General features: G+C 43.7%; 1 protein-coding gene across 1 annotated transcript in view; it reads left to right on the top strand.

Annotated features, from left to right (window-relative positions):
- The window catches only part of ELOVL6 (ELOVL fatty acid elongase 6), an 86,920-nt gene extending 77,933 nt beyond the window's left edge, over nucleotides 1-8,987 (top strand). Inside the window, exons 3-4 of the mRNA XM_054164581.1 lie at nucleotides 4,606-4,757; nucleotides 7,287-8,987. Coding sequence (XP_054020556.1) covers nucleotides 4,606-4,757; nucleotides 7,287-7,711 — 577 coding nt within the window. The 3' untranslated portion in view covers nucleotides 7,712-8,987. The remainder of the gene's footprint in view (nucleotides 1-4,605; nucleotides 4,758-7,286) is intronic.
- Nucleotides 8,988-13,919: the final 4,932 nt, after the last annotated feature.

Genomic DNA, 13,919 nt, shown 5'->3' with positions numbered 1-13,919 from the left:
ATGGGTCTGGAGGAAGCCACTGTGCTGCAAAATGATAGAAAAGGAAGTGAATGTGAGCATGCAGTCCAGGGAGATCTCTGCAGTAGCTGATAAACCAGAAGGCAGGAAGAATGACATCCTTATAATCTCAAGGACAGTCAAGTGAAACTCTGTAATCCCCACAGGGAAAATACTCTTTGGCTCTGTTACCAGTCCAGATTAAATCCCTGGGTGTCCATGCTCAGATTACTTACAGTTAAAGAAACATTTGCCTGCTGCTTAAACAGGTCCTCTTCTCATCTGAGATTGTGTTCATGGCACAAAATTATCTTTGATTTCAAAGCTTTAATTAAAAGTAGCATTTTAGAAAAGCAGTACAGCTTCTGTAGTAGTAAGGGAGTATTGCTTGCAGCTATTTGATTTTATAATTTAAAATTTCCTTTTTCTCCCCTATTTTAATGTCAGCACCGAGGTATTTGCTAGTGGGAGAACCAGCATGTCATTATATGTTCTGCCTGATCTTCCTCCACCCAGTTTTGCCACCACCCAAAACACAGGAACAAGCAACAGCTTGTCCTGGCTGTCTTGAGGAGTTCACTGCTTTGGGAAGTGCTCAGATCACATCTCTCTCATGATCTCCCTTCTTCTTGGGAATGAGAAATGCAGCTCCTGAGAAAAAAAAAAAAGTCATGTGTTAAATGCCAGAGAGAAGACACAGAATGTGTTGCACCTCATTTCAAAACTCCTCCTGCAAGCTTTAGCATTCTCTGCTAAGTGAGAAAGTCCAATCCCTGAAAGACATGACAAGAGCATGCTGAGAGAGCATTTCTGGGAGAGAATAACCCTGCATGGAGAGAGTGTACCATGGGCTGCACAGGTGCTAAGAATGCTGCACTATCCCTTCTGCACAGGTGCTAAGAATGCTGCACTATCCCTTCTGCATGCAGCTGCTGTCTTGCCTAAGCATAGGAACACCTGGATTGCTCAGGGCAGTGCCAGTGAGAAACCCAGACTCAACTCAACTCCATCAGTGCACCTGTACCACAGTGCAAGATGACTCACCTGGCAGTGGGGCCCATGAGCAAATACCACTGTACAAATAGCAGATAATAAGAGTAGCTTCTTAAATGCTTGCTGTTATCTGAGTTTCCTGATGGTACAGTGAGACCTCAGGCATTAAATGTAATGGTGTGGGAGCCAGGATGTAACACTTCTCTCCCCAGGCCTGACCTGGATGTAGAGTCCCATCTGTGGTGCCACTGACAGAGCCCAAACAGCACCAAACAGCATGGTGCTCCACTTGGTTGCAGAGTGCATGCAGGGGACAGCAAAGTGCATTGCTTTTCAGCAGCAGGGCGGTTTGTCTGGAGGTATTAGTGCTGCGGGTTTGGAAATCTGAATACATTTGTGAATATATTTGTGCAACAAATTTAAAAACTTAGGTCAACAGTGCCTGTGCTCAGCAGGCTTACTTGAGCCATCTGGTCTGACCAAGTGCCATAAGAGCTGTCATAGACCTCAACTTTTGAGGCTGCCTTGATGATTTTAAAACACATTTTGCAGAGAGCAGTGACTTCACCAGACAAGGACAAGTAACAGAATCTAACTTCAGATTGATTGTTCTTTATTTCATACACTTTGCATAAATGGTAGCTTGGACTGCCCATGTGTCTACACGTCCTTTTAGGTAGCTGAGTTTGCTTGCTGACATGCAAGTCACAAAAGTCACCAAGGCAGAGCAGAAACCAGAGGACTCATGAGTAGAATGAAGTCACAAAAAAGTTAGAGGGCAGATAAGATGGAGCTGGGTAAAGGCAGAGGGGCATAATGATGTAAGATAATACTTGCACTATATTTAAGTAAGCATACTTAATTAAAGTGAGATATACTCACAGTATCACACAGTATCACAGTAACTAAGGTTGGAAGAGACCCCAAGGATCATCAAGTCCAACCTGTTCCAACAGACCTCACAACTAGATCATAGCACCAAGTGCCACGTCCAATCTCCCCTTGAACACCTCCAGGGACGGCGACTCCACCACCTCCCTGGGCAGCCCATTCCAATGACGAATGACTCGCTCAGTGAAGAACTTTTTCCTCACCTCGAGTCTAAACCTCCCCTGACACAACTTGAGACTGTGTCCCCTTGTTCTGGTGCTGGTTGCCTGGGAGAAGAGACCAACCCCCTCCTGTCTACAACCACCCTTCAGGTAGTTGTAGAGGGCAATGAGGTCGCCTCTGATCCTTCTCTTCTCCAGGCTAAACAATCCCAGCTCCCTCAGCCTCTCCTCATAGGGCTTGTGCTCAAGGCCTCTCCCCAGCCTTGTTGCCCTTCTCTGGACACGTTCAAGTGTCTCGATGTCCTTCCTAAACTGAGGGGCCCAGAACTGGACACAGGACTCAAGGTGTGGCCTAACCAATGCAGAGTACAGGGGCACAATGACCTCCCTGCTCCTGCTGGCCACACTATTCCTAATACAGGCCAGGATGCCATTGGCCTTCTTGGCCACCTGGGCACACTGCTGGCTCATGTTTAGGCGGGTGTCAATCAGCACCCCCAGGTCCCTCTCCGTTTGGCAGCTCTCCAGCCACTCTGACCCCAGCCTGTAGCTCTGCATGGGGTTGCCGTGGCCAAAGTGCAGCACCCGGCACTTAGACTTATTAAATGCCATCCCATTGGACTCTGCCCATCTGTCCAGTGGGTCAAGGTCCCTCTGCAGAGCCTTTCCACCCTCTAACTGACCAACATCTGTTCCTAACTTGGTGTCATCTGCAAACTTGCTGATGACTGACTCAACCCCCTCATCCATATCATCAATGAAGATGTTAAAGAGGATGGGGCCCAGCACTGATCCCTGGGGGACGCCACTGGTGACTGGCTGCCAGCTGGATGTGGCACCATTCACCACCACTCTCTGGGCTCGGCCCTCCAGCCAGTTCCTAACCCAGCACAGAGTGTTGTGGTCCAAACCACGAGCTGACAGCTTAGCCAGCAGTTTACTGTGGGGGATGGTGTCAAAGGCCTTGCTGAAGTCCAGATAGACTACATCCACAGGCCTCCCCACATCCACCAGACGGGTCACCTGATCATAGAAGGAGATCAGGTTGGAGAGGCAGGACCTGCCCTTCCTAAATCCATGTTGGCTGGACCTGAGCCCTTGGCCATCCTTCAGGTGCACAGTTATTGCGGCCAGGATAATCTGCTCCATCACTTTCCCTGGCACTGAGGTCAGGCTGACTGGTCTGTAGTTTCCAGGTTCCTCCATCCGTCCCTTCTTGTGGATGGGGACCACACTGGCCAGTTCCCAGTCATCTGGGACCTCTCCAGTGAGCCAGGACTGGAGGAAAATGATGGAGAGCGGCTTGCCCAGCTCATCTGCCAGCTCTCTTAGCACCCTAGGATGGATCCCATCCGGTCCCACGGACTTGTGGGTGTCCAAGTGGCTCAGCAGGTCCCAGACTAATTCCTCATGGATTTCTGGGGCATTACACTGCTCCCTGACCCTATTACCCAGCTCAGGAGGCCACTCATCCTGGACTCCCACCTTGCTGTTAAACATTGAGGCAAAGAAGGCGTTCAGGACCTCAGCCTTTTCCTCATCTTTGGTCACCATGTTCCCCTCCAGGTCCAGTAAGGAGTGGAGGTTCTTCTTGCCCTTCTTTTTAGCAGTTTTGAAATGCCAGAGTTCCCTTAAGGAGGTTGGGTCTGTCTTTCCTCATTTTTTATGGAAGGTACTTGTTTCACTCAGTGTTCATCACAGCTTTTGAAGGGCCAACAAGCTACAATAGTAGACAATGAGCAAGCATGTTCTTGCCATGAAACAGTGAGGCAATTCCTTCTGCAGAGCTCCTAACAGCTGAGACAGAAGCCTTTGTTCCTTACATCAGCTGGATGTTGTTTATTGTCTGGACCTATCCCCTTTCTAATTGCACTAATTAATATCAGTGCGAATCTCTTGATGTTTCTCACTTAACAGAACACTGTTACCTTGCATCTCACTTCAATGAGGTGAGGCTGATCTGCTGTTTACAACTCAATTCAACAAGTCAATTCCTCTGTTAGCAGTGACCTGTTAAGAGATGAAATACAAAGTCAGCATGTGCACCGAAACACCAGCCCTGGCCCAGACTCTCTATCAAAACCTGTGTGCCCTGCTTGGCATTGTCTGTGCTCAGAGCTCCTCTGGATGTAACAAACACAGGAAGAGACAAGAAGAAACTCAGAAGAGGGAATTGGTCCTGGTTATGTTGATGACAGCTCTTTATCAGTTCCTTTCATGTAATCTCCTAGCCTTCAGCATCAAAACTTGGCATATTGTTTCAGCTGAAGCAGATGTCTCCCACTGCTCCTGAAAACTGAAGAACCATTCCTCTAGTAATGAAATAAAAACCACTGATGCTACCATTCCAGACTTCCACCAGGGAATACAGCTGTAGTCCAGTTTACAACTCTGAGTTCAGAATAACTTCCTAGAAACCAGCAGAGTTGCTCCAGTTTGAAGACTGTCTCAAACTTAGTATTTCAACACATTCATGGCTTCTTTCTCATGATAATTTGAAGTGATGGCATGCAGATGTCAAGTATCCACTCAACTTTCTTCATTTTCTCTCTTTGTTTTAAAGTATATTCGGTGCTGTTCGAACTGGTGCTTATATGCTGTACATTTTGATGACCAAAGGCCTGAAGCAGTCAGTGTGTGACCAGGGTTTTTACATTGGACCTGTCAGCAAATTCTGGGCATATGCATTTGTGCTAAGCAAAGCACCCGAACTAGGTGAGTACTCTCTCTCCCTTTCTCTCACTGTGCATATTTAAAGTAGCAATGGCTGTACAGAAGGGAAAAGAAGGGTCTCAGAGCTGTTGAAATCTCATTTTACTCTTAGAAAAACTGATTAAAAAACCCCCAAACAACCCCAAGCTCTGCATGTTTTAGTCTTTACATATTTAAGCCCAGTTTGACTGAAGTTAGATCAAAGTGCAGTTGAAGAAGACCATTCCTAGCCTAAGAATAAACTGCAGTGATTATACACAGCAGGGTAGTCAAGAAATAAGAGCAATCTGGTCCATATCTCTTCCTTAGCTACTGGTAGGCAAATACAAATAGTGTAATCAGCAGTCACCCACCCTGTGAGCGCAGAAGAGAAGGCTGGGCTACAGCATCTGTGTCAGCAAGAAGCTTTGAGTCAGGTTCTTCCTCCATTCTGCAGCATTCATCCTTAAATGCACGTGTAGGCATACAATTATGAACAGTAATGTACTTCCTCCCTAATGACTGAAAGCTGTGGCTGCCTGCTTCTTCCAAATAGAAACCCATTTTCTGTAATAGCCCTAGCTTTTCTAGTCCTGATTCTTACAAACTTCAGTCTCTCCAGTAATTCCTTTGGTAATGATACTTCTGATATACATGCCAAAGCCAACTCCATTAGCCAGTCTGCATGTGTTCTCACCCTGTGGCTTAGTAGTGTAAGACAGGTTTGTTTAATGGGAAGGAGGAGGTAAGGATTCTGTGATTTAGCAGCCCTCCAGCTTTCATCTCAGAGGATGTCCTTACTAAACCTCGAAGAGCTGCAGCACTCACTGTGTTCAAGTGTACAGCAAAAATAAGTTTGTACCTTTCAGCCGAGAGTTTGATTCAGCAAATTACAGGACAGCAAGTCATCAGCATAAAAACTGGGTAGAGACAGACACCAGTTGCCTTGCTGTGTCAGAATCCCTTGGTTTCCTGCTGCTTAAATTACTGCAAAACCATGGGAATTTAGTTGGTAAAACTGGAAAACATCATCTAGATCTGCACAGCAGCAATAAATTGAGCATATGATTACTTAGTAAAATGTGAGTCAACATCTTGCAGCTAATGAAGTAAACATTAGCATTATGGCTTCTTACAGCCCCTGTGCTGACAGCACTGGTTTGGTTCCACCCATCACCAATAGTAGTGATTTGGATTTCCTGGGATAAATACACTTAGAAATAAATCCCGAGATTCAAATCTCAGGAATCTCTTTTGAAATACTGTCTGTATCATCAGAGAGCAAGTAGCATGCATATATCTGAGATACTCAGTGCAATCATGAGAAGCAAGTGGAAGAATAAAGCAGGAAAGGGGAACAAAAATTTGCTTTTCTACCATAACAACATGAATTTGCAGCAGAGGATGTGCTTTTTGCCATTAACTGAATTATTTTCTGGAAGCATTTTTTTCTGCTGATTACCTGCCTTTCCTGTTGTAGGCTGCATACGCATTTGGTGCTTGCATAGTAGCTCAAAAGGCTCTACTGAGTTGAATGAGGTTCAGTTTGCAAGTAGGCATTTGAATCAGAGGATGCTGTGCTGCTTCCTCTTCAGGTTTTGTGCTCTCTGTCAAGCTGCATTTCTCTTCTAGCCACAGTCCTGTTATGAGTTGAATTAGATGCTTCCAATAACATTTTTTTCAGAAATCTGCCCTGAAACGTGGAATTCCTAAACATGGAATTGTATTGACAAAAAAACCTAAATCTAGCACTATAAAAAGCAATAAACATGTATAGATTGTATTTACATATATATGCATGGTTTAAAAACAGCACAGAACTCCCCTGTACCTTTGATTCAGTTCTTTGTCCCATCTTGGGGACAAAGGGCCCCAAGACAGCTATACAGACCACACGCTCCCCTCTTTATCCCCCTCTGTACCTTTAAAGAAGGAAACGAGAGAGGCCCAAGGTCAGAAGGAATATAGTGCAGCCCAAAAGCCAGAAACAGAGCAAGCAGCCAAGAGTGAGCAAGCAAAGAGAACAAACTCACTCTGCTGCAAGATACAAGGTTTTCAGTACACCAATGAAATTATATTAATCTATCTATTGTTATCATTCAGTGTCCTATCCCTTACACTATGTATCTTTTACTCAAATGTCTCTAGAATATTCCTAATAACAAACTAGTATCTAAGCTAGGGACTCTAGGGACTAGCGCAAACAACTACAAGTGTATAACGGGCAGTGTCACAGTCAGAGAGGACACATGTTCACCCACCTCAGATTTTCACAGATTATGTTTGCAGCAAGGGGCTATGAAGTAAACCTATGGAGTTTTCAGGCAGGGGAGCCCACACAGGCAAACATGGATGCATTGTATTTCCAAAGGCTGCATACTTAGGAGCCAAGCTTGCTCTCAGATCAGGCAGGCACTCAGATCTAGAGCTTTTCATGCTCAAAAACATCATGTACTCCAGCCACAGCAAAGAGAAAGAAGCCCTGTAGTAACGATGGATTTGTTCAATGTGTTTCTCATTTCCTCCCCTCCTTGTTTGTTTGGTTTTTTGCAGGTGATACAATATTCATTATTCTTAGGAAGCAGAAGCTCATCTTCTTGCACTGGTACCATCACATTACTGTGTTACTTTATTCTTGGTATTCCTACAAGGACATGGTGGCTGGTGGGGGCTGGTTCATGACCATGAACTACGGAGTGCACGCCGTTATGTACTCGTACTATGCCTTGCGGGCTGCTGGCTTCAGAGTCTCACGCAAGTTTGCCATGTTCATCACCTTGTCGCAGATCACTCAGATGCTGATCGGTTGCGTGGTCAATTACCTGGTCTTCTCCTGGATGCAGCAGGGCCAGTGCCATTCCCACGTGCAGAACATCATCTGGTCCTCTCTCATGTACCTCAGCTACTTTGTGCTCTTCTGCCATTTCTTCTTTGAGGCCTATATTGGCAAAACCAGAAAAGAAAGGAAGGTTGACTAGTGGTAGAAATGAGAAGCCATAGCTCAGGGTCATCAAGAAAAACAAAATCACAAGAAAAGAAAATGGCACAAGGAATCACATATATGTATGGTGCAGCTAAAACTTGGCAGCTTAGGGAAAGTTAGCTTGGTTTAACCCAGTAAGTTTATGATCCTATCATGGTGAGGACTCACTGAATTCTACTCTATCTCAAAGGACTGCTGATGAAAGACAACTTCCTTCTTGTACCTGTCTGCTCAAGAAAAGAAAGGAGAAAAGAAAGAAGAGAAAAAAGGAAAGAAAAGAAAAGAGAAGAAAAGAGAAAAGGAGTAATGGTGATGGGAGAAAAAACCTCAAGTATATTAAACAAGCAGTATGTTTCCCTGTGCTGGAGGAGAGACTTTATTTAAAAAAGCAAACAAACAAACAAAAGTTTCCAAATCCTTTCTAATAAATTTTCAGCATTAAACTTGAACAAAGCAAAGCAGAGAGGTGACCAAAAAAATTACAAATCGAATCCATCTGTGATAACAAGAAGATTGCCAAATTAAAATCTTTTCCACAGAGGGTTGATACCTTTAGCCAAAATGAAACCCAAAAGGAAATTTCCTGCGTGGAAAAGTGGCTGCACTCCACACTGTGGTCACGAGTGGAAAAGAGATTGATTTCTCTGCTATGTACTCTGGGATGCAGAGTTGCCTCCCTCAGCATGTGAAAAGGAGCAGTACTTTTACAAGAGTTTAACGTGCAAAGGTGCACTGTTGCAATACATATATCAGAGAGTGCATTTTCCAAGTGCACTTTCCAGTGGAAGGCAAGGGATTTCTGCAGCAGGATAAGTCATAGAGGGTTAAATCAATCAACATTTGCTAAATTACCCGGGGCTAATAGCAGAGGGATGTTCAGGAAGGAGAGGGAGACAACCCCCCTCATGTGATTTTTAGGAATCGCCTGCTAATCTCAGTTTAACCCACTGAATTAAAATGGGGGAAACAAATGGGGGAAATGGGAAGGAAACCTGCTTAGCAGGAAGAGAGTGATGTATCTGCCCACTGTTCCCAGAACAGAGCCCTGTGCTACAATACAGATTTTGGGTTTCTGGGGACACAGGGATGCCTGCCTGGGTGGCAAAGAAGTGGCAGGACTAGGTGACATTGGGTAACACTGTGCTTCTGCATCTGCCTCCTGGGCAGTGCAGAGATGTTCAAAGTGCCCTCCTCTGGTCATGTGGAGATACTACTACAAAACATACTGGGAATAGGTTTTTCTTGAGATTCGTCTAGGGGAAAAAAAAAAAAAGAAAAAAGAAAAAAAGAAATAAATTAGTCTAAACAGAGTAATTTTGCTGCAGCAGCTTCTAAAGTCCAGAGAGAATTATCCTTCGTGAAGTGTCTCTCTCTCTCTCTGCAGAATCTATACTGTAACATCAGACTGACCACTTACGAAGACACTTTCTTCTCTGAAGTCAGCTACAGATAGAAGGAGAAACATTATTTCCCTCTGAACCTTAGAGAGTTAGTTGAGAACAGCCATATTCTTTCAAAGACAAGTAGGTTGCATTATCTGTGATATTAACAGTCCTTACGAAGCCAAATACAGCGTGTAAAAGTTCCTAGTACTTCAAAGACGCAAGTATGTAAACTTGGTGTTAAATGTGTTAATGTAGTATTCTAAACTGTATCAGTTAGGTAGTTTTAAACTAAACAATTAGAAGAACTAGATCAACAAAATAGGGACTGCTGTTCTGCATAGGATATACACACACACAGACACACACACACCTATAACTACACCCATAGACACATCCTGTGAACTGTTAACGAGAACAACAAAAAATAATAAGCCCAGTGGCAGAGAATCACATTTCCTGGCTAATGCAAAAGATTGTCATTATATTTCTTGCTTTAATTTGAGATTGTACAGTACAAAGGGGCTTTTTTTGATTTAATTTTTTTTTTTAATATGATTTTTAGGTTTAACTGTGCTGTCATTCATAAACCAGAGCTGCTTTAGTATCCTGTTAAGAGATGACAAGGGCTTTCGGTGTCTCATTATATACAAAAGAAGAAAACAACAGCAACCACACAAAACCACCACCACAAATAAAGTTACATTCCATGTTATGTGAATGGTCTTACAAATCAAAAAGCCTTTGCAGGCCGAAGTCATGATTACAACGAGCAGAAAATGAGTTTACATTTGTGTTATTTAAGATAATCGATGTGCTGACGTTATTTCATGGTACAAAACAACTAGCAAAATGTGATATACGCAGTAATGAAGCTATGATATTCATCAATAGGCCTACTGTATACGTGGAAATATTAGACAAAACCAATTAAATGTGTAAACCGTTTTGTTATACAGCTTGGGAGTAGATAATTGTAATGCTGAATAAGCCTTTTTCCTCATGCTTAATTTTGCCCTGGCTAAGAAGCAGGTTATGAGATCAGTTAAGAGTGGAAAAGGCAAGATTAAAGTCAACTGCAATTAGATAAGAAGCATTGGTAGAAGCCCACCATTGTGCCATTTAGACCCTCACTCCTGCGTGTCTGAGGTCTCAAATAAAGATGGGGTGGAAGCGGTCCAGCATCTCGAACTGAAGCTGGAGCAGAAATTCTGGACCCTGTGAAGTCAGTGGTGGCTTTGCTCTGTTTTGAACCAAGCCCGTGTGTCCAGCTGCCTTTAATCTGAGCAGAGAGAAAGGAACCACACACATCTCCTGCTAATTTGAAGCTTAAAAGCCACATAAACGTTTGTCAGAAAGGAGCACCTCAACAGCAAGGCTCACTGATGAAGTTTAAGACAGGCAGAAACCAGGGTGGGTTACAAACAAGCTGCCATGCTTCATCTGCTGTTTTCCTCATTTGCACAAGTGAGGAAAACCACACCTGTGCCTGCTGAATGGCAATGCTGGCAACGCCAACGCTGACGTCAGTGGAGCAAGAACGTCACCTGCTCTTACCCCGTCCTCCCAAAGCCCTCACAGGTACCTCTGCACCATTTCCAGCAGCTGCTCCATAACTTGCCTGCTGCCTCAGACGGGATGGGTCAGGGCTACCATCCTTACTGCTTGGAAAGTGGCTTTGGTGCAGAAACCAGCCCAAGTGACCTCCTCAAAGCACAGTGTGGGTGTACCCCTGGCATGCAGGGGGCACTCAGTGCTGAGTTCAGCGGACAGCCTGTTGGGTGGCTAGGCTGCAGACAAGCATGCTTTTAGGGAAGGGGCAGCAAAGTCAGGCATGTAAGGGACAGTGGTGAATTAGGGTACATTTCTCATGGCTGAAAAATTGTCTATCATGGTGTCCTTTGCTTCAGCAGATGACACATCATGCAAACATTTACACAGGTCCTATGGCCCTGCTATACCATTGGGCTTTTCCTCTGAGGTGTTCCACTGGAGTCAAATGTGGTAACTGGTAGTAAAGAAATTGAGAATAAGGCCAAAACCAACTTACACTGTTTTCCTTGCTTGTCTTTCTTCCTGAAACACACATTCACAATACTTATACGCCACTTTTAACCCATTGACATGCACTTAAACACTGAAACAGTCAACCCTAATGACACTTCAACAATACTCCAGCTGCTCCACCCTAAAAGTCCCGAGACATAAACACAGCTAATTGGGTTCTATGTATTTCCCCTGGTGGAGCATTGGGATGATACTTCCAAATTTTTCTGTCCACTACCAGATCCTTCTGCTTCTCATTCTTCTAAATAAAGCTCTAATTTGGCTGTATTCACACACACCCTGAGGAACTCAAACTTTATAAAACATAACCGAGCATTATGGGACTTGTGACAACTACTACAAATGCTGGAAATGGGATTCACTATTAAAGTCAGGAAAGCTAGACTGGTGATAAGGTAAATCTGCCAGGGTTGAAGTCTGTAAGTTAGGCTTTGATGCTTCAATCCAATGTACTGAAATAAAACCAGTTATGGATTTTATGCTTAGGCAGCTGTGAGCAGAATTTGTCTCTTCCCAAGCACTACTACATGTGGTGAACACTTGAAGGAAAAATTTTCCAGCTAGATTGTGGAAGAGCGAAAACTAGGGTAGTTTTGCAGCCTTCTTTAAATTGTGTCTGGTGCTTACAGACCTTCTGTAGCTCAGAGTCACAAAGGAGTTATGTCTGGGGCTCACTAATAACACCCAACTAAGAGTGGCTGGCTCTCAAAAAGACATCTTACTAGAATCTCACAGTAAAGTAAGACAAGCTTTTACTTACAAGGTAAGGGCCAAAGCATGCAAAAGGACTCACTAAACAGCCAAGATGGGTAGGAGGAATAAAGTATTGAGTGCAAGTCATGGAAGAGACAAGGAGAGAGAAGGCCTATTCCATATCCCAGCAGAAACTATTTCCAGGCTGAATGCTCACCTCTCCCCAAGGTGAAGAAAGGTAAAGTGGGAACACCAGGTGTCCAGGATGGGGTGGCTGGTGGAATAAGGCTTGTCTGAAGGGGTTTCTCCTACAGAAGTTAATTATGCAGTAGCTCCCCAAGTGCAAACATGAGTCTGTGGTTCTGTTCTAAAGAGCATCTGTGGTCTGACAGCTTGTGAATGTCAAGGCCTGGATGTATTTAATTTTTCTCTCCTGAAAGTAAAAAATTGGGACAATGTTTTAGCTGAGAGCAATGGTGCATCAGGGATCAATATTCAGGTGGTTTTGAGGCAACAAAGAGCTTAAGACACCAATTACTGTGTCTGTGGAACAGCAGCCTTTGTAAGCAGTGCCAGACAGATCAGCTCAGCAGTACCTCTGGTACTCTGTACTTCAGAACCAGCAACAGAAGTGTAAATTTATATGCAAATCATAAATACAGCCCTTGAGTAATAACAATAGCTTTAATCAAGGAAGAAATCAAAGCAAATTGCAGACCATAGCACATAAATTCAGGATTGGTCCAAGGCTTACCGCACATGAGGTTGTTGGTGAAATATGGAATGACTTCAGTGAGCTTTGCTTCAGCCCACTGCAGCCCAGTTGCAGAGGGTGATTCAAGACCTAAATCCCCTTGTTGTTTACGTAGACTGGGAGCATAGCTCTTCAGTCATGCTTTCCAGCCGGGTGTCAGAGAGCCCTCTAGAAGGGAAGAAATACAGCTGAGAATTGTCAGTGCGGTTCTCCTGGTTTATTTCAATACATTCTCCATTCCTTTTATTTTATTGAAAGTAAGCTAAAGGACAAGTCCCTGATCCTGCTGTAGCAAATGCCCCACTGTTCAGCTACACAGGGCCTCTGCCTTTTGCTTGCAGGGCTAAGGCAGGATCAGTGCCTTCTTACAGACTTAGCTTCTAGCAGAGCAAACACCACAGGGTAGGATTTGATTTCTTAAATTAAACCAACCATACCAACCCAAATCAGTCTGGATCTGCACAAGAACTTGACAGCTAAGGGGAACCAGGGCCCTCCCCAATGCATCATAAAGCTCAATAAAATGCTGCATGAAGTGGGGTTAGCGTGTATTTCCCAATGGGTATAAAACATTATTTGCCTGAAACTGTGACCTTCCTGAGAAGTCTCACTTCTGTCCAGTCCTGGACAGCTTCAAACAGGCCTGTCTGCTGAAAAAACACAGCTCTGATTGACTTATCTGCTTTCTCTAAAGAGCCACCACATGTTTCAGGCTTTTTGGAGCCTTAAAGCTCAAGCTAGATTTATATTTAGAAACAAAACAAAAACAAAAGAAAACAAAAGAAAACAACCTTAAAGATGTGTACAATAACTAGGAAAGAATAGTATGAGAAATATCTTTATTTTACCATTTTCAAATGGCTATTTCACTACATAAGAGGAAGTTTTTATTTTTATTTTTTTGGGGTATATTGATATTCCAAATAAAATTTTAACTTTTGGTTCAAAATGAAATCTGTCTCTGTGTTTGGTTAATCATCTGTAGCGTCCATTTTGTTCTCTATGCTGCCCCCAAGTCCAGCTATTGGAAAAGATAAGTGCTTCTCCTGCTTGGAGACTAGAGTGTGGCTACTCCAGCTTTCACTTCATAAAGCTCCTGTTTTTGTGTCCCACATAAAGGCACTGTGTGTTTTGGTGTGCACACCTATCTGTATGGTAGAAGTGTTTATCACATGGCTAATGAGTGTTTGAATATCCTGTTTCTATTTCTTTACACCTTGGAAATCCTAATCCCTGCATCCCTGGTAAGAAACAAAATCCTCATCCATCATGATAGCTCCTGAGCAGCAAACACAGCTCCTGAGCTT

This window comes from Dryobates pubescens, chromosome 1 (assembly GCF_014839835.1).
Source record: "Dryobates pubescens isolate bDryPub1 chromosome 1, bDryPub1.pri, whole genome shotgun sequence".
Classification (NCBI taxonomy): Eukaryota; Metazoa; Chordata; class Aves; order Piciformes; family Picidae; genus Dryobates; species Dryobates pubescens.
This window is presented reverse-complemented; position numbering and strand designations above follow the sequence as displayed.